A 26,221-nucleotide genomic window follows, 5' to 3' on the forward strand; every position below is an offset into this window, starting at 1 on the left:
CAATTAACTATACCGTTATTCTATTATCAAATACTGTAATTCTATGTTTTGATACTGTCTTATTTATAACAATTCAGTAGTAACAATATAGTAAATATAGTAAAAGAAAGGTAATTTCATAGTAAATATAGTAAATATATATATTTATCTATATCTTTTAACGTTACAAATCTATATATATTAATCTATATCTATATATATTAAGATAATTTCATATAAGGTAAACTACAAGTGATAATTTCATATTTAATATGTACATTACAAAATCTATATCGTTTCATGTTTATGTTTTCCATATAAGGTACACTACAACTAATAATGTCATGTTAAACATTACAAATCTATATCTTTTCCATCTAAAGATGATAATTTTATATAAAATCTATAAACCTATGCTAAAATTAAATAAGTAATGACACTTGTCACTACGTTATGAAAAATTGGAAGGTGGAACATATTAAGTTAATAAAATATTATATAAGTAATACTTTACGATTCACAAATCTGTACAAAATATTAAGTATTTTAAAGTTAAATTAAAGCTTGACAACAATTGTGTTATACTAAACATTTTGCATACTACATCAATACTATCTAAATATAACTTCGTCTTTACATATAAAATAATTAATAGTTTCATAGATCAAATCAGAAGAACAAAAAAAAAAAAAAAAAAGAGGCTTTGGATATAGCTCGATATAGGGCTAATAAAAAAACCAAAGGGAATGAAAGAGATACAATGTGAATGCTCCAATAAAGTCCAAAATGTCGCATGTTTGAACTTATTTATTTAAATATGTCTTAAACTGAGTAAGTTTATAAATTAATTTTAAATGATTTTATTAAAAATTTACATTCTACATTTTACATTGTACTGTTATTATATAGTTATATACTGTTACTATGTAAGTACTATTATTATGTAATTACTATTATTCATTAGGTATTTACTGTTATTCATTACGTATTTACTATTATCTGTATTTCATGAAGTATATACAATCAGTGTTACAGGACAATAATAATTTCATTCTGTGTTTTACTTGCAACCTTTGCTTAACACAGAAATAATGTTCAGAATTATCTTTGTTACAGACAATAGCCATACATAGGCACATACGAAGGCTAGTTACTTATGTGATCTTACTGCCAATCCACCTACAAAAGCAACCTAATCATCTACTGCCAATATCCACCTACAAAAGCAACCTAATTAATAAACATAAGTACCGAAGCAACACCTTTAAAGTTTCTACAGCTGCTGAACATAAGACGCTCCACTCATATTCATACTCCGACTTGCAGCACTAGTGTAAGGCAAAACATCCCGGGCAACCCACTCAGGACACGACTGAATTGACCTGATAAAGTACCCTAGCTCACCATAAGCTGGACCATACCCGATCCCTCCAACCCACATAGGGACTTAAGTTCCATGTTCAACCTACATATGTCCCAATATAACCACCAAAAATTATTATTAAAAAATCCAACAATGACAAATATATATAATTTCTTACACACGAAAAATTATTAATTCAAACACCAAAAATTATTATTAAAAAATAATGACATACAGCCATAGCAGCAGTAGGCCCTTGCTCCTGCTGTTTGGCCTTTCTTGGCCGTCCTCTTTTTTTTCGTACCCTTCAATACAGGAACAGTTACACTCCCACCACCACAATTTCCCTACAATCATAACACACTCCAATGAAATCAATGAATTGTGAAAATTAAAAATAATTAAACAGTCAGAAATTTACCAATTTGTTTGTGTTGTTTGTGTTAGTACGAGCATAGGCTGTTTTTTACCACATTTCTCTGCAAATGAAAGGTAACGCTTAGCCTTGGGTCTATGCGCTTTTTTCCGCGATACTGGATCACCAACAGACAAGGGCTTATGCACTGACATGGACATGCTGTTCTCATTCACAGAACTACCAGAAAAACAACCCTCCATCATGGGAGTTCCAGTGTTTTCCACTAGGTTAATGGATATATCCTCAAGGCCCAAAGCAGAGCTCTCATTCACAAAAGAATCACCAATATCAGAATGCATGATCAAACCCGGCTCGTCCCCTACAGAATCCTTATTCACTAACGGACAAGATACCATGTCAGTGTTCTCACATTCAGCATCAGGAGTTCCCTTTTGGACAGCGTCGGTATTGTCACTTTCCTTTTGCACAGCTTCATCCAAGGAATTCTCAAGCTTGCTTATTGCTTCAAATGCAAGCTGAACATACTCTGGCCGACTAGCTGCCTTCAAACAAACATTTTCAAACATCACCATTATTCTATCATACCTGAAACAAAATCTTCTTAGTTAGATCCCAATTCAAATATACTCAACACAGCAAATAAAACTATAAGTGAAAATATAACACAAATAGGTCTAGTGTATATCATACCTCTTCACTTCTTCAGTTTTGCTTGGATCATGGTATGCAACCTTAACACGTGTGTGACGCCTGTGCACATCTTTACGCCACCGCCGCAATATATATTTTGAAGGCACTTCTTTTACCCCATTATCATCAAACACTTTAAACTGATGCCTACACATGATTCCATGACATTCAAAAAGCTTGCACTCACATAATGCATCCTTTGTTTCACAGTTGAAAGTTACAATGTACACTATCTTCCTATCCATAGGAATTTCCTTTTTCAATTCCTTATCAAAGAACCAGACCTTGTCTTGTACCAAATGTTCAACAACCTTATCAGACTCCTCCCTTTTCCCAACAACACTCAAGTACATAAGCCTGGTACATTGTTCCTGAATCTCAACAAACTTCGCATCAGTGTACACTTTCTGGAACGTTTTCTCATATGAAAAACCAGTGATGGCATGCCTCAATCTGATTGCGCTGTTTGCATCGGCTTCTTTCTCGGCGTTCGCCCTATTTTCCATGGCATCACAGTACCTCTCCGCAAAATCGTACAAACGAGTGTCCCTCTTCACGTACTTGTCAAAGAAGCTATTAATGCTCTCTGACCGCTGAGTGGTCTTCATCCCCGCCCAAAACAGGTGTTTCATGTATGCTGGGATCCACATATGCCTCTCCTCATAGAGACCTATATATCACAGCAGAGTACATCAAAAATTAAAACTCATCAAATCAGTGCCTATTGAAATCAGTGCGTATTGAAAGAGATGAAACAACATCAGTGATGCAAATCATGAACTAAAACAATTTATTCCATATACTTATTCCACACAAAAATTTCATTACAACCTCAATGTCTTACACCTAAAAACTTCAACTTCTAACCATTAACTAGAGGCCCACAAGCTAACAGCCATAACACAATGTATTCCATATACTTCAAGTTCAAACCATCAATGTGATCAGTTAAATAACAAACATAATATAAATGCATAGGGGTTTGCATTGCTTCTTTTTATTAAAAGGTAATAATATTTCTTTAAATTATATATCACCATTTCTACTTGCTGTTTTCTACATAGTTTAAAGTAACGCAAAATAAAATAAGAGGGATTTGCAGGGAGTAATAAATATCACCTGAAAGCCACTCATCTGATCCAAGCCCATAAGCCTCCATTGCTAATTTCCAATTAAGCTCAAACTCATCCTCGCTTAAACTGTCGTAAATTACATTCAGCAAAACATCATGAAATTCCTGGTACTTTGCGTAGCTTCCAAGCTTCGTACCAAACTTATTCACAATATGCCATAAACACCACCTATGCCTGGATTTCGGCATCACACTACTCAGAGGTTTCCTCATTGCAGCACATTGGTCTGTCAAGAAACCAACAGGTTGTTTCCCACCCATGCAATCAAGCCAATTGCTAAACAACCACTCAAAAGTTTCTGTGTTCTCATGGGATACTAGAGCACAACCTAAAAGAATGGTCTGTCCGTGGTGGTTTACACCCACAAAGTTTGCAAACGGCAGTGCATATTCATTGGTAACATAGGTCGAGTCAAAGCACACCACATCCCCAAACTCTTCATAGGCTACCCTACTGCGCGCATCCACCCACATCACATCAGTTAGCCGCCCCTCGTCATCTAATCTGTACTTGTGAAAAAAATTCTGATTATCTGAACACATCTTGTCAAAATAGGCAAGCATGGCATTAGCATCACCAGCCAACATCTTCATCTTCTTCTCCCGAGCCAATACATTCCTCAAGTCCCTCTCCGTAACAGCCATATTCTCAACCCCATCCCTCTCCTTTGCCATACTACGATGCACTTGTGTTACCTAAGTACCAGCACTACAATCATTAAAAAGCCTCCTCCTAACCGCATTTGTAATTTCTTCCTGCCGGTACATTGAAATATATCTAGACTTTCTGGGAGTTGGATTATGATTTTCATGTTCTGTGATTGCCTTCTTCACCTCCCAACAACCGTCAGGTTTACACACAGCCCTCATTTCCACAGGACACCCACATTTCTTTGTCTTCCTCCTATTTAAATCCAAGGATAAGCCACCACCATACACCCTTTTCCCATTTACTCTTCTACGCAAGTCAGGCTTACCAGCACATTCACACCGCCAAATGTAGCTCCTCCTCTGACTCTTGTCTGTTTTCCCATTCTCTGTCTTGAAATTGCCAGCAGCTCTGAATACTCCAAATCCCTGTTGTTTCCCATATTTCCTAAAAAATTTATCAGCATCCTCCCAATTACCAAACACCATACCCACTTGAGGATGTTCCAGCAATTCTTCATAAACCCCTTCATCACTCTCAACAACACAGCGAACCGGTGTTGCTGCATTTGGACCGTCCACAAAACCATCGCCAAAAACATCACCCTCCAACACATCATTCAATGGGGTGTCCATCACACCAACCTGTAACAATCATATACCACACTTATAACATTTGGTGTTATTTACACACCCTAAACCATGGTGTGGTATCAAACTTTGCCCAAAATGTATTATATTCAACATAATTTTCTGAGTACTAACACCATAATACAAGGATAATACATGCTTTAAAAACATAGATTCACACACATCACAAACAAAATCACTGGTACAAAATTCAAACAGTTAAACCACTGCTTAACACTCCAAATAAATACAACAACACTTACATGCTTCACCATTAATTCAGTACATCATTACCTAATAACCTTTATTTATTCAACATGCAAGTCCTTTTCTTTCATAAAGTCAAAAAGTCGATTAATGGTGTTTCAATAACCCAACACAAATTCATTTATATACCTCAATTAAGCCGACACCACCTAATTCAGAAATATGTTAGTAGTTTAAGCCACACTAATCGATCTAAAATAAGTCAATTAAGCCAATCTGTTTTGATCCTAAATTTTAAATCCTAAATTATAGATCCAAAACATTTACTACTTTCTGTCTATCATAAACTATAAATCATTACAATCACTACAACATTAACTACTTTCTGTCTAGCAAAATTACTAATATTAGTAAAACAAACAACCTCTTAAATGATACCTTCAACAGTTCATTAACTATCTAATACAATTAATTAATACCTCATCAACTTCAAGATCCAACAAATCAACTTCCTCGACACTTCCACCATTACCATTTCCTTCATTCACTTCCATTTACAATTCCTTCCTGCACAACAAAAATCCAACATTATCATAAACAAACCCTAACTTTCAACTTTTAACAAAATTGAAAAGAAAACAAACCTGCTTTTTCTGGATCAATTCTTCCTGCTTCACCCCGACAATTTTGACACTAATTCAACCCAAGTGACGCACCAAAACCTATCTTTCTCGCCGGCGCCGGAGCTTGATTTCGCGCGTAATTGAAGCAAAAACGAGGGAAAGTAACTTCTCTCTCCTCACCTCTCTTTTTTTTACCCACCTTCTTTTTCATTTACCCAACCTTTTTAATTCTCCTTTTTCTTTTTTACAAATAATATTAGTTTATTTGGGTATTGGGCATGGGTGTCCAATACCTGGTATGGGTCTATAGTTCCTGAATACTAATCGACTACCACACTCTAAGTAAATCATTATAATATTAAGGTTTTGGTGTTGATGAAATCTTAGAAATGGCCCCAATCAACCATAAAACTCCAAAAAAATAACAACCAAATGAAGATATAAAAAGAGAAAACAAAAGTTTAAAAACGGTAACAAATCAATATATGGGCCTCCTCAACTAACATTAATATTTCTTTCTGAACAACGGTAACATCAACCTAAACACAAACACATGACACAGCCTTCCATACTCGGTTTATACGCAGTTTTTGCCAGATAGTACCCTTTTCCTTCGCACTTAAACAAATCATCCAATTGGATTCTCACTTTTTCATTCATTACTTCCACAACACATAACACTTCACCACTTTTTCAGAATCTCCAATCTTCCTGTCAAAAAAAAAAAAAAAAAAAAAAAAAAACTCCAATCTTCAATTTCATTCTTTCAAAGAGTAATAACATTATATACCAGGTATATTTTCTTTTATTCTCGATTCTTTTTTTTTTTTTTTTTTTTTTTTTTTTTTTTCATTTTTTGATTTAATGTGAATGAATAAATAGTGGGTTTGTTCGTCAAAAAAAAAAAAAACAATAGTGGTTTCAGTCTTTCAGATGATTTTGTATTTTTTGATGATGGTTTTTCTTTATACTGTATAATATATATTTTTAATTACTTTATTTATTCAATAATGGCGTTCTTAATTCTTTATCATTCAAAAATCCTACCTTTATATTGCTATTTTTTTTTTTTTTTTTTTTTTATTGTGTAATTATATAATGTAATGTGGGGTTTTTCGTTAATTTTCAGCTTCAATTAAAAAAATTACAAATTTTAATTATTGCGTTTATCAATCCTTGAAAATTCATATTGTTGATTTTTCAGATTGGTGTCAATTTTTTTTTTAAAATTTTTTTTCATGATTTTTTTAGGTGTTACGAGCACCCTATTTTCCCAAGTTTTTGATGCAGTTCACTTTCTAATTTTAGAAAGTTTGGGTGATTTCTTAATCTCAGATTTTTGGATTTCTTTTGACTTTTCTTTTTGGTTGCACTTGATTAACTGAATTTTACTTGTGTAAGCTCTCTCTCTCTTTAATTTTGACACGTAATTTTTCATGAATGAAATCAATTTTTATTTTTATTTTTAAATATTTTTATCACCAATCAGTAAAGATGTGCGAACTAAGCTAGTTGCTATCGACAATTGATTTGTTATTAGCATGATTTTATGTATTATACTTCGTATATTGGTTTCGTAGAAGAGTTACCTCAGTATTAGACACCTGTTTCTGTTTGTGTTGAAATTTCAACCATTAGGTGTAAGAATAATGATAAACGTGCAAGGATATCCTTGCCTGATGTTTTCTGTAGATAATTGACTTTGAGAAGGTCTGTACTTCTGTACTGATTACGGCGAAATGATCTTGCTGCATAATTTAAGGGTTTAGCGCTAACCTTGATAATTACGGGATTAAGGCATGACACAATTCTTGGTTTTTGGAATCCCATTTTCAGTTTATCATGGACATACAGAAATGTGATCTTGAATTTTGGAATCCCATTTTCAGTTTATCATTGACTGAGTCATTCGTTATTTAGAATTTTTTTCGATGTTGTCCGTTTGTTTCTGAAGTAATATTAGGGAAAGGAGATAAAAACAGCAGGTGAATCTTCTTGTGAGTTGTATGAATGCTCTAATGACAGGAAAATATGAGTTTGCAACAACCAAAACCTTTTTTTTTTTTCATTTGATGACCAAGGTCAATGCCATATGCTTTAAAACATTGCTAAGTATGGGCTATTGAGTTGCATGTAACTTGCTTAATGCCCTGATGACAGCAGATTATTTGAGTTTTCAACAACCACTTTAACTTTTTTTTTTTTTTGGTTGATGACCGAGGTCAGTGATGCTTTTTAAAATTAGTTTAGTTTATAGCTAAGTATTGGCGTATTGATACCTGGTAATCCTTTTAAATCAAGCTCCCAACTGCGGATTACAGACTCTATAGCTTTGCTTTCATGTATTAGATTGGTGTTTTTTAATTCTTGCGTAATTTGCAAGTTGACACAAGCGCATGTTCATTTTTCGTTGAATTGTATGACAGAATGTAGTAAAAAAAAAAAAAAAAAACCAAACGAGATATCTGCTAATTTGCTTATTATAAAAAGAAGTCTACCATAATGCTTAGCTTAATAGTATGTGCTGAGATGTTAGTTGACAAGGGCTTACACTTCAAATTCAATTTTAGAGGCATATCTTTTTTTTTTTTTTTTTTTTTTTTTTTTTGGGCAATTATTAATGTCATTGCTGTTTATCTAACTCCCTCACAGTTGCAGGTTTTCTATCTTTGAAGGATGGCCGATCTTCAAGATATTGGTATTTCGGCTGCAGTAAACCTTCTTACAGCACTAATATTCCTCATAGCCTTTGCCATATTCAGGCTTCAACCTATTAATGATAGAGTGTACTTTCCAAAATGGTATCTAAAAGGAATCAGAGCAAGTCCACCGCATTCTAAGGGTGTGAACAAGATTGTTAACTTGGACTTTAGAATGTATTTGCGGTTTCTAAACTGGATGCCAGAGGCATTGAGAATGCCAGAGCCTGAGCTTATTGAGCATGCTGGACTTGATTCTGTGGCTTATATTCGAATTTATCTTCTTGGGTGAGTTTTTTATTTGATGTACTGATACCTACATCAATTTTAGTTTTATATTAGTGTAGAAGTGATTCTTTAACTTCTGCTGGATCAGCTTGCTTTAGCTGGCCTTTAGTAATGGAAGCTGTCGCTGGTAGTTTGAACTTAGAAAATTGTTGACATGATTTATTGCACTAACTACATACGAAGTATATCTTTTTCAGGTTCTATTTATCTATATTTATATTAATGTAACTATAAACAGCTAAATCATAAAATTCATAACACTATTCAAACATATAATAGGCTTTGTAAAATAAGTATGCAAAGTGCTTGAGATTGCTATCTAATTCTTGAAATGCATGTATAAATTTACGAACATTTGTTTGATACTTGTTTGATAGTAATGACTAAGAACTTGGTATCTCTTCTGCTGATCTAATTTTGAAAACGTTGCTCTGCAGCTTGAAAATCTTCGTTCCTATCGCTGTAGTAGCATTTGCTGTTCTGATACCTGTTAATTGGACTGGAAAAATGTTGGAAGGTGCTCATGATTTGACTTTCAGCAATATTGACAAATTGTCAATATCAAACATTCCATGGGGATCAAATAGGTGAGTCTTATACCTTTTGCAGAGGCTTAGTCACTATTGTTGGCTTGTTTTATCTATTGACATAATGATCATCACCTTATATTGTGAAAAGTTAGAACAATGCTTGGTCTCTGTCCTTTTACATTCTAGATACTGGGATACCTGACTAAAAGTTTGGAAATACAACAATTAGATAGTCTGACTTGTCATTAAATCTGTTGACAACCGGCAGCACAATCTGAAAGTGAAAACTGCAGTGTCTTCTTTTCATATGATTAGGTTAAGAACAAATAATGAAATCTATTCCAGAACCATCTTTCTTTCTTTTCTTTTTTATTTTTTTATTTTTTATTTTTTATTTTATTTTTGACAATCAAGAAAATAGAAGGCAAAAAAGAGATAGTTACTGGCCATTCCTAGCTTTAGTGGCTAGGATATGGTTCTCAACTACTTTACATCTATTATCTTTAATAATAACAATCAACAAAGCTACCTAAATACCTAGCTAGAAAGCTTAATACGCTCCACAATTTGCTTGATCTCTCTCTTTGCTTTGTTGATGTCAATGAAAGCATTCACTAGCTCTGCAGAACTTGTGTGCATAATAGTATTGTCTCCTGTGAGATAGTGCTGTTAAGTGCTAACATAGAGGCCATAGCCTCAGCTTGGGAGGAAGACGAAGCAAAAACAGGGGCCTTCCCTCTTTTAATAGCCATGCCATTCTCTTCAACAGGTCCAACCTGCTGTAGCTCTCCACGAGCTATCTTGTTTGTGCTTATTTTGTTTCCGAGCTCCATCTATTGCAATGATAAATTTTCACCTATGATATTGTCGTAGCTTCCCCAGGATGGCAGGATATGATAGGAGGATTGATAGTATTCCTGGTGCTTGTTTTTTTTTTTTTTTTTTTTTTGAATAGGGAGGGGTGATTTCACTAAATAATAATAGCCATTCGGCACTTATAATCATAAGAGATATAAATTCTCAATACAAGAATTAAATACCCCTAAACTAATGGCATCGCTTCTGAACTGCTCCCGGATGATTTTAGATGTCTTTGCATCGTTCTTGACGGAGCTCCATTGATGTATAGTTGTAAAAGAGATAAAACCTGATTGTTCATCAAGATCTGCAAATTTACAAGACGAATCTTCTAAATTTGCACCCCTATACCAACAGACGCGCAATTCCACAAATTTGCAAGACGAATCTTCTAAATTTGTACCCCTGCACACACTAAAATCAAACAAACAAATAATACTAAACCTTATATAGAGGGACTGATTAAACCTTACATGGAGGGACCGAGGGACTAACTATAATCACCATACTGATGGTGATCTTTATTGGCTAAAAACATTAAATTAAAGAAGAATTTGGGGCTTACCATCGACAAAAATCGATGGCAGCCCCTAAGTTTTAATATGGTGGCTAGGTTTGAAGAGAGAGAACAGAGAAAATTTTAGGGTTTTTTTTCCTCCTTTAAGAATTATTTAATATACTTAATTCATGTATTCCTGGTGCTTGTAATAGGCTTTATTTTGCCCCCTGGTCCCATCTAATTTTCCACTGCTGCGCAAGCTGGATCACATTGTGTGGTGTGCCTAGTTTTGATCTAGAAATTGCTTTATTCCTTGTTACCCAAATACTCCAAAGAATACTCGTTTAGCAAAGGGGTCCCTATTGAACTTCGAGAGGGTTTGATGGAAATTTTACATATGCGGCAAGTTGACAGACATGAGAAATATTTGGGTATCCCGACGATCATGGGTTGCTCAAAAAAAGCTATTTTTGAGGCGGTCCTTGATAGAATTTGGAAGAAATTGCAGGGTTGGAAAGAGAAGCTTTTATCGAGAGCAGGGAAGGAAGTACTCCTCAAATCGGTCATTCAAGCTATTCCGACATATTTGATGGGGGTTTATAAGTTTCCAAGCATGATTATTCAGCTCATTCATTCGGCCATGGCGAGATTTTGGTGGGGTACAACAGATGGGAAAAAGAAAATTCATTGGGTAAATTGGGATTCTATGTGTAATATGAAATGCCTTGGGGGTATGGGTTTCCGGGATTTGAGTGTCTTTAATGACGCTCTCTTGGGCAGGCAAGCGTGGAGGCTTGTAAAGGCTCCTTCCTCTTTACTTGGGCGTGTTTTTAAAGCAAAGTATTATCCCAACTCTGATTTCCTTGACTCCTATCTTGGGTTGGCAGGTAGCTACTCGTGGCGTAGCATTTGGGCGTCGAAAGCTATCGTTAAGGAGGGGGTTTTGTGGAAGGTAGGAAATGGTCACAATATTGATGTGTGGGCTGATCCGTGGGTGGCGGATGGTGAGGGTCGGTTTATCTTGAGCGAGGAGTCCTCTAACATCTCTCGAGTTTGTGACTTAATTGACCCGGTTAGTAGAGATTGGAAGCTTGACATCCTCGATGAGCTTTTTTCTGAGAGGGATAAGCAATGTATATTGGCTATTCCTATTTGTGAAAGGGAGCAGAATGATGAATTAATTTGGGCTTTCTCAAAATCGGAGGAGTATACAGTTAAGTCTGCTTACTTGCTAGGAAAAGGGTGTGATCTTGATAGTTTTCATCAAGCATGGCAGGAAATTTGGAAAGCAGATGTGACCCCGAAAGTTCGTCAATTTCTCTGGAGACTTTGTACGAACACTATCCCTGTCAAAAGCCTCTTGTATTATCGCCATTTAACTTCAGATGTGGCTTGTCCCTGGTGCTCCACCAATGCTGAAACTGTGACTCACGCATTTGCTGGCTGCGATCGAGTGCGTAATTTATGGGCTGATTGCTGCTGTTCTGAAATGGCAAATTGGAGTGAGTTTGATTCAATATGCGACCTTATAGTAAGCTGGAAGAATTTAGACCCACAGATGGTTCAACGTGGCATGTTCCTTGCTTGGTGTATTTGGGGTGATAGAAATTGCAAGGTGTTCCAAGACAAGCTGACTCCCAATGCTGCTACTGTGCTACGCGTCCACAGGCTTGTTGAAGATCAAGGAACGTATGCTGCTCGTGTTTATGGGGCTGTGGGTTTGCGGCCTGCTCCCAGCCCGAGTATTTGGTGTGCACCTCCTGTTGACACTGTCAAAATTAATGCCGATGCTAGCCTAGTTATCGATGGTTGGGTGGGGCTTGGGACTGTGATGAGGAATCATGAGGGCAAGGTGATTGTTGCTGCCACAAGAAGATGCAGGGCCTGCTGGACCCCTGAGATTGCAGAAGCTAAAGCTTTGCTGTTTGCTCTGAAGCTTGGCAGGAGGTATGGTGCTACCAAGGTCATTCTTGAATCAGATTGCAGGATTATAATTGATAAGCTCGCTAAGAATGCTGCAGCTCTGGAGTTTGATACGGTGCTTGGGGATATTATTGCGTTGTGTACGAGTTTTGTGTCTGTTAATTGGTCACATGTGAAACGAGATGGTAATATTGTCGCTCATAATTTAGCTAAACTAGTGCCTTTTGGTCATGAACAATTTTGGGAGAATTATGTTCCCGAAGAGGTTTCCCCCTTTGTACTTATGGACGTTTTTTCCCTTAATTAATTGATGGCTACTAGTTGGTTTCAAAAAAAAAAAACTCCATGATCGTATCTTCATTGCTGCCATCCATGGAGAAGTAGGAATATAATTTAACACCAACTCTCAAGATTAAGGTCACTCCCAATACAAGCGTTAATACCCAACATACTGCATCTCCAGATCTTAGTTGTCATCTCGCAATCTCTGAAGATGTGCTCCTGAGACTCCTCCTGATCCTAGTTGTCATCTCGCAATCTCTGAAGATGTGCTCCTGAGACTCCTCTCCTTTGCCTCGCAGAGCCTGCATAAGCTCTCAATTTTAATGCCTCTCTTCTTAAGATTATTTGCAGTAGGGAGGGCATTATTTCTGATCTTCCATACAAAGATTTTGTGCTTAGGCCATATTTGGATTTCCACCATTTTTCCATAAGGAAGGTTCTTCCTTTACCTGCCTATTACCAGACCTGGGCTTACCAATACCCTGATTTTATTGTGTAAATACCAGAGGCTGTCGGTCCCCAGTCCCACCCATCACTTGTGCAATTTTTCGCAGGGCAAATGGAATATTTTTTGCTACAGGAGAAGAAAACCATTTCCAAACGACATTACTCTTTTAGTTGCCTTCAATGTCTAGTAGATCGCTAACCATACAGAGTCAGCTTTCCTCATTTCCCTGCTGTTGCTCTTTACATTTTATGATTTCATTCGTTACCCACCTGTCAATATCAATCCTCGTATTACTGCCATTTGCAAAATTATTCATCTAAGCCCTCCCTCTCATGGTAAAGACTAAAGATGCTGACATAGCTTTGACCTCTCACCTTCTGCCTTTGTCAGAACCATCTTTTATTATGATATATATTGATATTGTTCTGAATAAGCATATAAGGGAGTATGTTAGGCATTTTGCTTGGTATGATGAATAACTCTCAAGATGACTTGGGTAGCTTATACTGGTGGACATTTCAATGACTTTCTGAGATTTACCCGTCATTCTGATTAGGATACAAGTTTAGCTGACACGTTGTTGTTGTCTATAACACTTTCATGCAAAGCAGACCAGACCTGACAAATTGCACAACTATTTTATTACAGATTTTGGGCTCATATTGGCGTGGCGTATTTTTCCACATTTTGGATTTGTTATATGCTATATAGAGAGTACAAAATAATAATGACCATGAGGTTGCAATTTATCGCATCTTCAGATCGACGTCCGGACCAATTTACTGTAAGTGTTTTGACTGATAATTTTTTTTAATAATACTTTATGACTGAATGTTTTGTATTGAATAAAAAAAGTCAGTACCCTCTATTCCAATAAGCCTTCAATATAGGACTGTTTGTGCTGGTTCATTTTCTTATTTGACCTATGTGTAGAGAGGGCTAGTTGGCTTGTTTTACAGCCCCTGTGATACGTAAGTCTGGAAATTCAGAGTTGTAACAACCCCCCCCCCCCCCCCCCCTCCCCCCCAAATCTGTTTTGTCACTTAATGTGTGTGCGTGCGTGTGCGTGTGTGTGTTTTTTTTTTATTTTTTTATTTTTTTATTTTTTTTTTTTTTTTTGGGGGGGGGGGGGGGGAATTAATATGTGTGTCCTATTTTTTTTTTTTTTTTAATACTCCCTTGGTAAATGAACATTGAATGTCTCCTTGATTTACTATAGCATCACAATAGTCAGAAGATTAAGTTGTATTTTGTGCCACAATGCAGTATTCTTGAATTAATTTTAATTTATGGAAACCGTCTATGTGTGTGTGTGTGTGTGCACAATTGTCTGTGTACCTTTAGAGCCATGTGGCTGGTTTACATTCACGTACTTTTTTCATGTACATGACAAGATAAAACAGGGGTAGGTGACAGCTATAGAATCTGCTTCAACATTTATTTGACAAATTTATACCATTTTCAGGTTCTTCTGAGAAATGTTCCACCAGATCCTGATGAATCTGTTAGTGAGCATGTTGAACATTTCTTTTATGTGAATCATCCGGACCATTACCTCTTACATCAGGTATAGTTTTCCTAATTATTGTTATTGTTATTGTTATTATTATTATAAATTGATATTCATTATCAAGTATTTTTCCGGCTCAAAAACATGCCAAAATATGTTTTCAGTTTTTAACGACTCTTGGTATATCTGTAGTGACATATTGGTTTAGAGATACTGGAATATATATGAATAATTCATTAAGCAGTAAATATATGTCTACAAATATTTGGCCATTAGGTTGGAATGAAATGTTTTCTGTTGTAGGTTAGTATCGGCGGCAGAGTTTGTATAAGTAGCTCTAGTGGTTTTGTAAGCAACCTAATTGCTAAGACTGATCAGCTTGTGGTTTGTAAACAATTGTTTTGCCGCCATCTGAAATTTTAACCCTCTGTGTATTTTAATATCGTCATTCGTGTCAGGTGTCTCTGTTTCATCTTACTCATACCTGACTTGTGTTTGATGGAGATCCCATTATTTGAAATATCTCATCATGTTTACAATGTGTTTGGATTGAAGGGAAACTAAATTGTAAGAAATTGATCTCAACCACAATGGAGAGATTTGAAAGGAAAGCTCATCATTCTTCTCTCCCCTCCCCTTCCTTTCCTTTCCCTTCCTTCTCCTTTCTTTATCCAATCACACTGTTAAATTTTGGAAACTCTTGGTTTTAACATTGGTAAACAGCTTGGTCTTAATGTAGTATAAAATTATGACCTGACTTTCAAATATTAAAAATAGTAAAAAATATGCCCTTTAAAATTTGAAGTTTGATTTTTTTTTAATATTTAGTAAAGCATACAAAATCCCAACTGTCCATCTATGTTGTTATTCACTTTCTGTTCCTGTGCTAATTTTACAGGTTGTGTACAATGCCAATAAACTAGCAAAGTTGGTCGATAAGAAAAAGTCATTGGAGAACTACCTGACCTACTATCAAAATAAATATGAGAGAAAACCTTCAAAAAAACCCACTATTAAGGTACTCTTCCTCTTTTGAGCATTGGTGGAACATTATTTTTTGAGCATCTTGTAGATATCAAATATTGGTGGAGTATGTTTTTATCGTATATATTAATGTCTCAAAAGTTGAGATGGGGTGTTTGGTATGCATATGTAGGCCATGTGGTAGCTTGTGTTAAATATTCTCATTCTAGTTGTTTCCCCTTCACCTTCTCATTATCTTAATCTAGTAATTCCACTTACAGACACAATGCAAGATTAACTAAATTTATGAGAACATTTCTGAGTTCTGCTCTTTATAGACAGGTTTTTGTGGTCTTTGGGGCACTCGTGAGGATGCGATTGATTATTATGCCAAGGAGATTGAGAAACTCAGTGAACAAGTAAGTAGCTTCTACTATGTTTTTTACTTTTGTTAATTGTAACCAATTGGCTTATTTTTACTTTAGGTCAACCAGGTGGATTTAGTGGCTAGGTTAGGGTAGCCTTCCCAACTATAGGAAATGCTGTGTTTTTTTTTCATTCAGTAGTTACTTATATGGGTGGGTCTTGACAATGGTAGTGAAATTAGCATAAGTTGCAGATTTAGAAGCTAAATTTTACATAAGTAAGGTCTTATCTCTTTTTCATCGGTTCTCAAATCGTCTTTTACTGCGGTCTTGACGTTTTCTGCTTTTCTTTTCTTCTGCAACCTCTCTTATAATCTTCCACGTATATGTACAATCAATCAATAACATAATACTAAAATATACACTAGTGTCACTTCCTGGTGCTATTATTCCCTCCAAAATCCTTTTTTTTTTTTTTTTTTTTCTTATTATTGTAAAATATACTTTATAATTTTATATTTATTCATCAAATCATTAAATTGTGATTCACTTTCCTAAAAATAAATATATTTGTGAATCATATATTCTCCATATCTTTTATTGTATAAATTATTATTTTATATTTATACTATTCCATCTATAACGTAATATTAAACCATGCACTAGGAAGAAACGGACTCTATAAAAGACTTGTGTTACTTCTTGAAACAATTTTTTCCTCTACTTTTTTTTCAAGATAACATATACTGCTTATTGTTTTCGCGATGACATCTATTACTTATTGTAAAATATACTAAAATATTCACCAAACCATTTACTTACCTAAGCAAAATTTACATTTGTGATTCACATATTTTCTATTAAATATTATTCGCTTTGCATATATAAGGAGTATATACATTATTCCTTAATCCTTATGTAGTATATTATTTCTTCAAATCTTTAATATATTATATTTGCAGTAATTTTGTAACAAAAATAAAAAATGACGCGTTTTTTAAATAATTGATATTCCCATTGTGTGTGTGGTGTTTTTTTTTTTTTTTTTTTTTTTTTTTTTGTTATTCATGTATTCTCTATTTAGAAATTTTAAATGTGTTTCTTATTGGGAATCGGCTTACTAATAGCATATTTTTTTTGACAATCAATCTTATTTCAATTTTTAGTATATATATATATGTGTTGTTCACTTACCCAAATTGTATTAAATACAACTATAGTAATTATTTATGTTACAATACAATTTTTATCTTTTTGATACAGGGAGCCTTATATCTAATGATCTGAAGAAATAAATCAGTATTTCACTATACAAGTTTAAAATACTTAATAATTTAGTTAATAAAATGGAAAATGATACCAATTTTTCATTAAAATTTTATACGTATTAGTTGAATTCACTTTTTCATTTTTCATTTCATTATATACATAAAAAAAAAATTAAAATAAAAAATACTTTGGCTATATATTTTGTCCACATGCAGTATACAAAATATATATTTTTTTGTTTATTTAAAAATATAATGTTGAATTATAAATAATAGTTAAATTACCATGCATGGCATAGGATCTAATCTAGTTTAATCTTCCTAAATTGAAAGTTGTCTTGCATTAATATATTTTTGTAAGAATTGAAAATTGTCTTACATATTTTTAGATTCAAAACTTTGTTGACATGCTAAAAGTAGTATTCTCTTATACTTTCCCCCATAATTTGTATGAATTTTTTTTTTTTTTTTTTTTTTTTTTTTTAAAAAAAAAAAAAAAAAAAAATGTATTGTAGTTATCTCTTAAATTTTTATGGAAATTTGAACGGTAAATTATTGGAAGTTAGATTAGGTTGGTTGCCGTTCAAAAAAAAAAAAAAAAAAAAAGATTAGGTTGGTTCTTCTAAAATTGTAGAGAATACTATTTTCTGATCCCTTGAGGCTAGCTTCTTGTGAATTTGTTAATTTAGGCTATAACTTGAGGTTTCGACTTCTTTTGGTGATATGACTCGCAACTTGGGAATATTAATTTTTGGGCCAGAACACTAGAGGTTCTGACTTTTGGCATTACGCTAAGTCAAAGAAGTTGATTTAGTTCTTAATAATCAGATCGATGGAGATCATGGAGTTTACTGGTTTGCCCCAACATATGCTTTAAATTTAACAATGGTGTATTTTAAACCATCTTCCAAAGTCGGCACGAACAGACAAAACCATTTTACATCTACTTTCAGTATAACTTCTACCATGTTAAAATGTTTTTAATGAGGTTTGCCAAAAATAAATTGGAACAAATATGTAGAGAACTTTAGGAATAGACTAAATTGGACTAAAATGGAAAGCGTATGTAGGTAGTATATCTTAACTTTCTTTAGAGTCTGCTACTTTTTCACACCTGCCTCATGTAATTAACCTATTATATTTACTTATAAATTTTTTTTTATTCAAATGAAAGTTGATAATCTAACTACAGCTTATCACCTAAATATATATGCAACGAGAGGTCTTCGAACAAACGTGGGACGAAGAGAAAACTATTTTAATGCTATCGCATTCAAACAAGCGTGGGACAGAGTGGTATAATTTTAATGCTACTGTCGCAACCTTATTTTTTGGATTATAGGAAAGACTTGAAGGCCAAACTGTATTCTCAACTTTAGGTCTAAGTCAATCTACCCAAGTCCTAAACGTCTAAACTTTGGGTATAAACCCTCCCGAGGATGCTTTCTGTTAATTTATCAACTTATCTGATGTTATTCCATCTGAATTAATCTGTACTTATTTAACTAAGATGAATAGAAAAATTAATATCGAGTGTGTGGGTATCAGATTGATCCTTGTTTGCCATATAACTAGTTAAGAATTTGAATGATGAGAGGAAGATGTAACTTTGTTGTCGATATGAAATTAGTCATGCATGTAGATAAGAAATATATGTGCTAGTAAATTTTGTAGTTGGACTCCTAATCAATTTGGTATAGTCATCAAATGTATGTGAACTTAAGTTATGTTATTTATTTATTTATTTATTTTTTTATCTACAAGTTTCATATAGCCTAAGATTTTCATAAATAAGTACTTTTTAACTTTTTATGCTATAATGCTTAGTATAATATACTCCATTTATATTATACTAAGCATTATAAATGGAGTATACTCCAAAAGCTAAAATGAGGGAATTAGTCGAAACTGAGTCCTTTTTTTAAAGAAATATTTGGCTTGGAAAGAGATATTATTCAATTTATTAAGTGAACCCATGTGATGGGGTATGTGAGGTAAAATAGGTAATTCTCTTTGCCATAATAGGGATAATTGAAATATGATAGAACTCAAAGGAATTGGAGTATAGTGTGGGAATTTTTTTTTGATAAAAATCTAATTCATGAAAACTACTACTCCCTAAGGGAGGTCATGATTTTTATTATTATTTTTTTAATCATAACATTTAAATTGTACACAATTCACACGCATTTCTTTAGACAATTTTTGTTTTTTATACGTTAGGGTAATTATGGGATCTTGTTAGATTTGTTTTCGATATATTTACTTTTAATATCTGAAAATTTTAAAATCAATAATAAAACACAAACTCTATTATCTTTAACTCTATTAAGTTTGTTAGGCTATTTGATTTATAAAAATCAATTATTATTGTTCAGGAAAAAATTAATTGTGATATAGTTTAGTGAATAAGATCAATTCATGTCTTTCAAAGCTTTACTTAATTATTTTATATAACTCCCCCCCCCCCTCCTCTCTCTCTCTCTCTCTCTCTCTCTCTTCCCCTTAAGCTGCTCAACTGAGCCTTGGGGAAACCCCCGGGAGGATGTGCTCCAGAAACTTTTGTACGATCTTACCAAACGTTTAGCATTCCCTCACGCTTGGCGGAGTTTGTCGCTAGGTATTTGACCAAATAGGATCGCCCAACCAGTTATTCACTCAAGAAAGATTCCCTCCTAAAGTCGTGGAATGTTGCGGGGGCGGGGCCGCCTCTACTCACTCTGGTGCCTTCATCCCCTTACCAGAAAATGTGGTTCCAGGGGTGGCTGCTCAGGAACTGAAGGAGTATTCAGATCCAAATTGAGATACCGTTTACGAAGGGGAATTGACTGTTCTGAGTTGAATAAGGCAGGGATAGGTTCATTTTGAGATCAGAATCGGACTTAATTATAAAAACATATGAAAAAAAAAGTCTCTCTCTCTCTCTCTCTCTCTCTCTCTCTCATATTACTAACCATGTCCATATATGATTGTAAAAGCTAAAATAATCAACAAGCTATCTGTTAATGTTGCAATAAATACAAAATAATCAACAAGCTATCTGTTAATGTTACAATAAATACAAAATAATCAACAAGCTATCTGTTAATGTTACAATAAATACAAAATAATCAACTAGCTATCTGTTAATGTTATTATCAATACATACTATCACCTGGTTTAATTAACTAATTTTTTAATAAAATCAACTAGTCTAACTAGCTAAATGCAATCAAATATCAGCTATTCACTAATCTGTTACAGTTGTATTTCAAAAAACTGATCATGATTTAGTCCTAATCCTTTTAAATATCGAGAAACTGATCACATTTTAGTCCTACATCAGAATATAGTCCTACAACCTATTTGCTAATTAATTTGATGATTTCATGTAGGAAGCTGCAGAGAGAGCACGAGTTTTAAGTGATCCAGAAGCTATATTACCTGCAGCATTTGTCTCATTTAAAAGTCGCTGGGGAGCTGCTGTTTGTGCTCAAACACAACAAACAAGAAATCCTACTATATGGTTAACAGAATGGGCTCCTGAACCAAGTGATGTTTACTGGGATAATCTTGCAATACCTTATGTTGAACTCAAGATACGAAGGCTACTTATGGCTATTGCCCTTTTTTTCCTCATATTTTTTTATATGGTCCCGATTACATTTGTTCAATCACTTGCCAACATCAATGGAATTGAGAAGGTTTTCCCTTTTCTTAAGCATTTAGTTGAAAAGTAAGTCATCTTGTTGCTATTGATTATCTTTGTTTTTATCTGTCACTTTGTTTAATTGTGCATTCATACTTATTGAACTGTAGTTTATTGTTAATCTGCTATTCCTTTACAGTGAAAATGTTATTATATACTGTTTCAAGGCAGTGTTGATGAGAATTGGAAATTTTAAGTACTTTCTTCTCCTTAGAAATTAGAATGACAGTTGTTCTATAGTTCATTTGATAATCAGTTTTTTTACCTCTGTCCCGTTTTATTTGCCAATATGAGATATTTCTGGTCAAATAGGGCAAGTAAAGTGGGACGGATGTAGTACTATTATTTTGAATGTTATGCCAGTGTAAATCTAAAAATTTGACCTAATTTTTAATATGTTATATATATGAGAACTGCTTCAACGACTTATAATATTGTGAAAACTGCTACAGCAATTTATTTGCCTATGTTAAATTCTTCAATTTATCTTAAGTATGACTTGCACAAAATCTTTCTTAGGTATACATAATATAACTCAATAGGTATTCTAAATTATGTTTAATTTTTTCAGGGAAGTTGTCACGTCTTTTATCCAAGGATATATGCCTGGAATTATACTGAAGATATTCCTCCTCCTCATTCCAATGGTTATAATGTTTATGTCCAAGATAGAAGGCTTTACTTCATTCTCATCTTTGGAGAGAGTAGCTGCAAGGAAATATCATTTGTTTATACTTGTAAATGTGTTCCTTGTAAGTATAATTGCAGGAACAGCACTCGAACAGCTCAAAACGTTTCTGCATCAGCCCCCTAGCGAGTAAGTTATGTTTGATAATGATTATCGTTGAATGGTTGGATGTTGTGCATTCATCATTTTTACAAACTGTGATATAGCCTTGAGTTAAATTGCAAAACCAAATTTATTTTTTCATTATTGGTTGAATTCTTTAGCATGTTGTCAAAGACCTATAATGTTACTAAAATTCCATCATTCATCATTCCTTTAGTATTGCAAGTTTGGAACATATATTAGGCTTATTCTTCAAATCATTCTAAAATTTTTATTTATTACGGAGTATTGAAAATTCAGATTTTACAGTAATTTTTTTTTTATTTATTTTTTATTTTTTATTTTTTTATTTTTTTTTATTTTTTTTTTCTTTGTAATGAAATTGAAACTATTCTTTCTTAAATTCCTTTCTCAAAATAATAGGCTTTTTCTTAAAACTAAAATTAAATTCAGATTATACATTAATTTATTTTAATTAATTACTTTTACTACTAATAATCTTTTATATTGAATTATTCTTTTAATATTCTATATTTCAAACTAATAGCCTACTTATTAGTTTTACCTACTATATTTTCTTCTATTGTTTTATCCGGATTAAACATTTATCAATTTATGAGACAATGCAAGATTGTTGGTTGGAGTTATGTAATTTGCAACAACAATTTAGAGGCATCTTATATTGTCTCGCATAATCTAATGGTGTATTTTTATGTAGGATTCCAAAAACTGTTGGGGCATCAATGCCCATGAAGGCCACATTCTTTATAACTTACGTTATGGTGGATGGATGGGCTGGTGTTGCTGGAGAAGTCCTCAGGGTAGTTCCTCTAGTTATGTTCCATTTGAAGAATACATTCTTAGTTAAAACAGAAAAGGATAGGGAGCAAGCAATGGATCCTGGATTCCTTGACTTTTCTGTTTATGAGCCTCGGATCCAACTTTACTTTTTGCTTGGAGTAGTTTACTGTGCAGTCACCCCGATACTTCTTCCTTTCATCATTGTCTTCTTTGCGTTTGCCTACTTGGTTTTCCGGCATCAGGTATGCTCTTTTTCCTGCTATGAGGCACACAAGTTTATGCAGTCAATGTGATATAAAAGAGTTTCATGTCTGGTTTTTATTCATAGTTTGAGAGCCTGTGCAGAATTTTGGGTTGGTCTTGTGAAGTTGTGATTTTTAAGTGGAAACAGAAGCTAGATACTCCATTAATTGTGATTTGATTTTATGTTAGAATTTGGAGATTTATCTTTAACATGGCTCTGTTCTTGTTGATGATTAAATCTGATCACTGAAAACATAATTAACTCTTTCTAGTTTCATCAAAATTGTTGAATTTTTTGAAAAATTGAAATGTGGTAATGAATCAAAAGAGGCTGTTATTTAATATATATGGCAATGCTTTATTTTATTTTATTTTTTTAAACAGAGGCCTTTTTAAAAATATGTGGCAATGCCTTTAATTATTCACAATAATTTTAGTACTTTGTCGCAATAATTTTAGTTTTATTTCTCATATTTTATGTGGTTGACCCTTTACATATGACTTCACAAAGGAACATTATAAATTATCCTTTACATGCAAAATAGGAAATGATTATAGAGAGCTTTATTCTGTAGGAGAAAGAAAAAAAAAACCTCTGTATCTTTTGTTTGGATCAATTTAGGATTTGTTAGGTATCGATTAGGCTGATATAATAGTATGCATAATTATCTTGACCAATGCACTTTGATGGTTCCACCCTGTTTTGGCTGTTTAATTTTTCAGTTATTTCCTCTTACATTTGACTTTGGCAGATGTATCTTGTATTTTTCATCGCTCGATGTTTGCTTATTTTCCTCCAATTCTCCTAAAATATTGTCAGCACTGGAAGTACCGTGCTTGGAAGAAAACATTTTCTGTCTTTTGCCCCTTATAATCTTTTGGAACCTTAACATTACAAGCTATCCTGATATTGTACTCGTTGATGAATGCTGATGGCTTTTCCTTTGTTTTTAGATTATCAATGTCTACGATCGGAAATATGAAAGCGCGGCAGCTTTCTGGCCTGACGTACATCGGCGCATAATTATTGGTCTTGTTATATCACAGCTTTTGTTGCTAGGACTGTTGAACACAAAAGGTGCAAGGATGTCAACACCAGCATTAATTGTCCTCCCAGTGTTGACAATATGGTTCTATAGAGTTTGCAAAGGACGTTTTGAATCAGCATTTACCAGATTCCCATTACAGGTAAGTGTTATTAATCGAACAGTGCGAGTATTATGATGTTTATTTTGTTTAGATGCCTGGATATTGGCAAGACTTTTTAATGCCCTGGGGATAATACTTTAGAAAGTAGGAAAATTTATATAAAAACCATTTTGATTTTTCGGGTTCATTATGGTAGTATACTAGCCACCCCCGACCTAATTCATGATGAGCCCACCAACTTCCTGGCAAGATGCCTACTGTTAAAAAGTAATGGCCCATTTTTCCCCCCCTCACCTCTCCCCTACCTTGGATAGCGCCGTCTGCAGCCTTTTATATGGCAAACTGTTGCGTATGTCACCATGATCCAATGAAGTCAAATGATTTCGGTACGTATTTAAGAGAGGCGGGCCTTGTTAGGATATAGAAAACCATTAGGGAGCCACAGTGAAAGATGATGTAGACAATATTAATCAAGAGGCATCACCATCAAAATCTTTGATAAACTATGTGCTTTTTTTTCTTCTTCTTTGAAGGCGATAAACTATGTTAGTTGGTGTCCACAATTTTCGATGTTTTAGTTTGCTTGATAATCTAGATATAAAATATAGTAAACTTAAAAAAAAAAATGTAGCTTTCAATAGTTGCAGCATTATTGGAATGATAAATGGTTTTTCTTATCTTGATAATTTTTTGTGCGTGCGCATGCCTACGCTACTGATGGATCCATGTAGTGTAATGCTAAAGTGGTTCAGAAGTTCACCAAATCTTGGAGAGATAATTTGTCTTGTCTTCTATGCACTTAACATATCTTTTTGACCTTGTTACACAGGAAGCAATGATGAAAGATACCTTAGAACGGGCAACAGATCCAATGTTGAACATAAGAACTTACCTATGTGATGCTTATCTACATCCAATCTTCAAGGGTGGTGAGGTATATATTCGGCCTCCTAGTGATGAGGAAGAGGGTGCTCCACTTGTAGCAACGAAGCGATCACAGAGGAGTAGCAAAGTTACCTCTCTTGCCAGTTCAGAAGCTAGTGTATAGTGTTTGTACATGTGAAGAAATTTTTGTTTTCTTAGGTATAATGTTTTGTACATGGTTCAGTAATTTGAGTATAAATTTATGTAAGAATTGAAATGAAACTTGAACAAGAGTAATTTTTTTGGTTTTTATCTTCCATCACCCCCATTGTATATTTGCCACGGAAATATTAGTTCAGCAAGAAGTGTCCACCATTCATGGAGGACAACTTGATGAAAGGCTGTAATATTTGTTACCAAATGTAGAAACTAATCAATCATCAATACTATATACTAAAGTATCACTAGAAATATTCTAGAAGTACACATGTCACGACTACAATAAAAAATTTCCTGTCAAAAACTTTTTATTTTTTTCCCTTAAAAGATAAGAAGATAATTGATGGAAAAAAGAGAATATATATCCGAAATAATAGAACAATAACTTTAAATAAATATATAATGAATATATACACAAACAAATACAAACTTATAATAATATATAAACATAATTTTTTTTCCTGTTTAGTTTGATAATAAAATAGTCATACGATATTTGTTTTAGCATCAAAAATAAAAAATAATAATATGCAAAACAATTTGGATCAAAGAATAAATAACAATCATTAAAAAATAAAATAAAAATCATTAACAATACACTACTTCATGCTTTCATTTTGTTTCCCGAGTCTTGAGTTGGAATAGAGAGTTTTCACATATTTTATTATTAAATGCAGCTATGGTTAAACATGGGAAGAGGAAGTCCTAATACATCACCGTTAGACGCAAGCAAAATTGCATAACAGCCTTTTGTACTACTGAGGTTTTTCTTTATTATTATTTTTTTTTATTTTTCTTCAATACTACTCAGAGTGCCTTTTGTATTACTGAAGTCATATGAGAGTACTACTGAGATCAGTAGTACTCTCAAAATGTTAGTATTTACAAAACTGACATTGCTTGTGTCTAACTGTGAGGCCCTAGGAAGTGCTCAACATGGGCACAGGTAGGACTAGTGTGGAGTCTTCTACAATTACAATTTGGCCATTTTAGCAACCTGTGTAGTAGAGGCTATGACCCGTCTAAAATGTTTAAACTGGACTTTAGTTTGACAGATATGCTCGATGGTACTATATACCTCTCAGTAGTAGTACTATAAACGTCTCAGTAGAACTCTCAAATCTCAATTTCTATTTTTATTTATAGGCATACTTTAAAAACTTGAAACGACCTATTTTTATTG

The 26,221-nt window shown here is 33.8% G+C and overlaps 1 protein-coding gene and 1 pseudogene across 2 annotated transcripts; one reads left to right on the forward strand and one right to left on the reverse strand.

Annotated features, from left to right (window-relative positions):
* Window positions 1-1,252: 1,252 nt before the first annotated feature.
* Window positions 1,253-5,582, reverse strand: LOC145616880 (protein FAR1-RELATED SEQUENCE 4-like; annotated as a pseudogene).
* A 615-nt stretch (window positions 5,583-6,197) lies between these two features.
* Window positions 6,198-25,138, forward strand: LOC145618699 (hyperosmolality-gated Ca2+ permeable channel 1.7-like). Of its 2 annotated transcripts, none has more exons than XM_081673477.1 (12): window positions 6,198-6,444; window positions 8,304-8,638; window positions 9,076-9,225; window positions 13,827-13,962; window positions 14,644-14,745; window positions 15,587-15,706; window positions 15,990-16,070; window positions 20,659-20,999; window positions 21,544-21,789; window positions 22,481-22,805; window positions 23,761-23,994; window positions 24,785-25,138. In XM_081673477.1, exons 2-12 carry the CDS (start codon window positions 8,328-8,330, stop codon window positions 25,001-25,003), a joined length of 2,265 nt encoding a protein of 754 aa, XP_081529603.1. In that variant the 5' UTR covers window positions 6,198-6,444; window positions 8,304-8,327; the 3' UTR covers window positions 25,004-25,138. The 2 variants fall into 2 exon arrangements, with proteins under 2 accessions (XP_081529603.1, XP_081529604.1); XM_081673478.1 differs by lacking the exon at window positions 6,198-6,444 and adding an exon at window positions 6,693-7,047.
* The last annotated feature ends 1,083 nt before the right edge of the window (window positions 25,139-26,221 follow it).

Source organism: Chenopodium album, chromosome 26 (genome assembly GCF_948465745.1).
Source record: "Chenopodium album chromosome 26, dcCheAlbu1.1, whole genome shotgun sequence".
NCBI lineage: Eukaryota > Viridiplantae > Streptophyta > Magnoliopsida > Caryophyllales > Amaranthaceae > Chenopodium > Chenopodium album.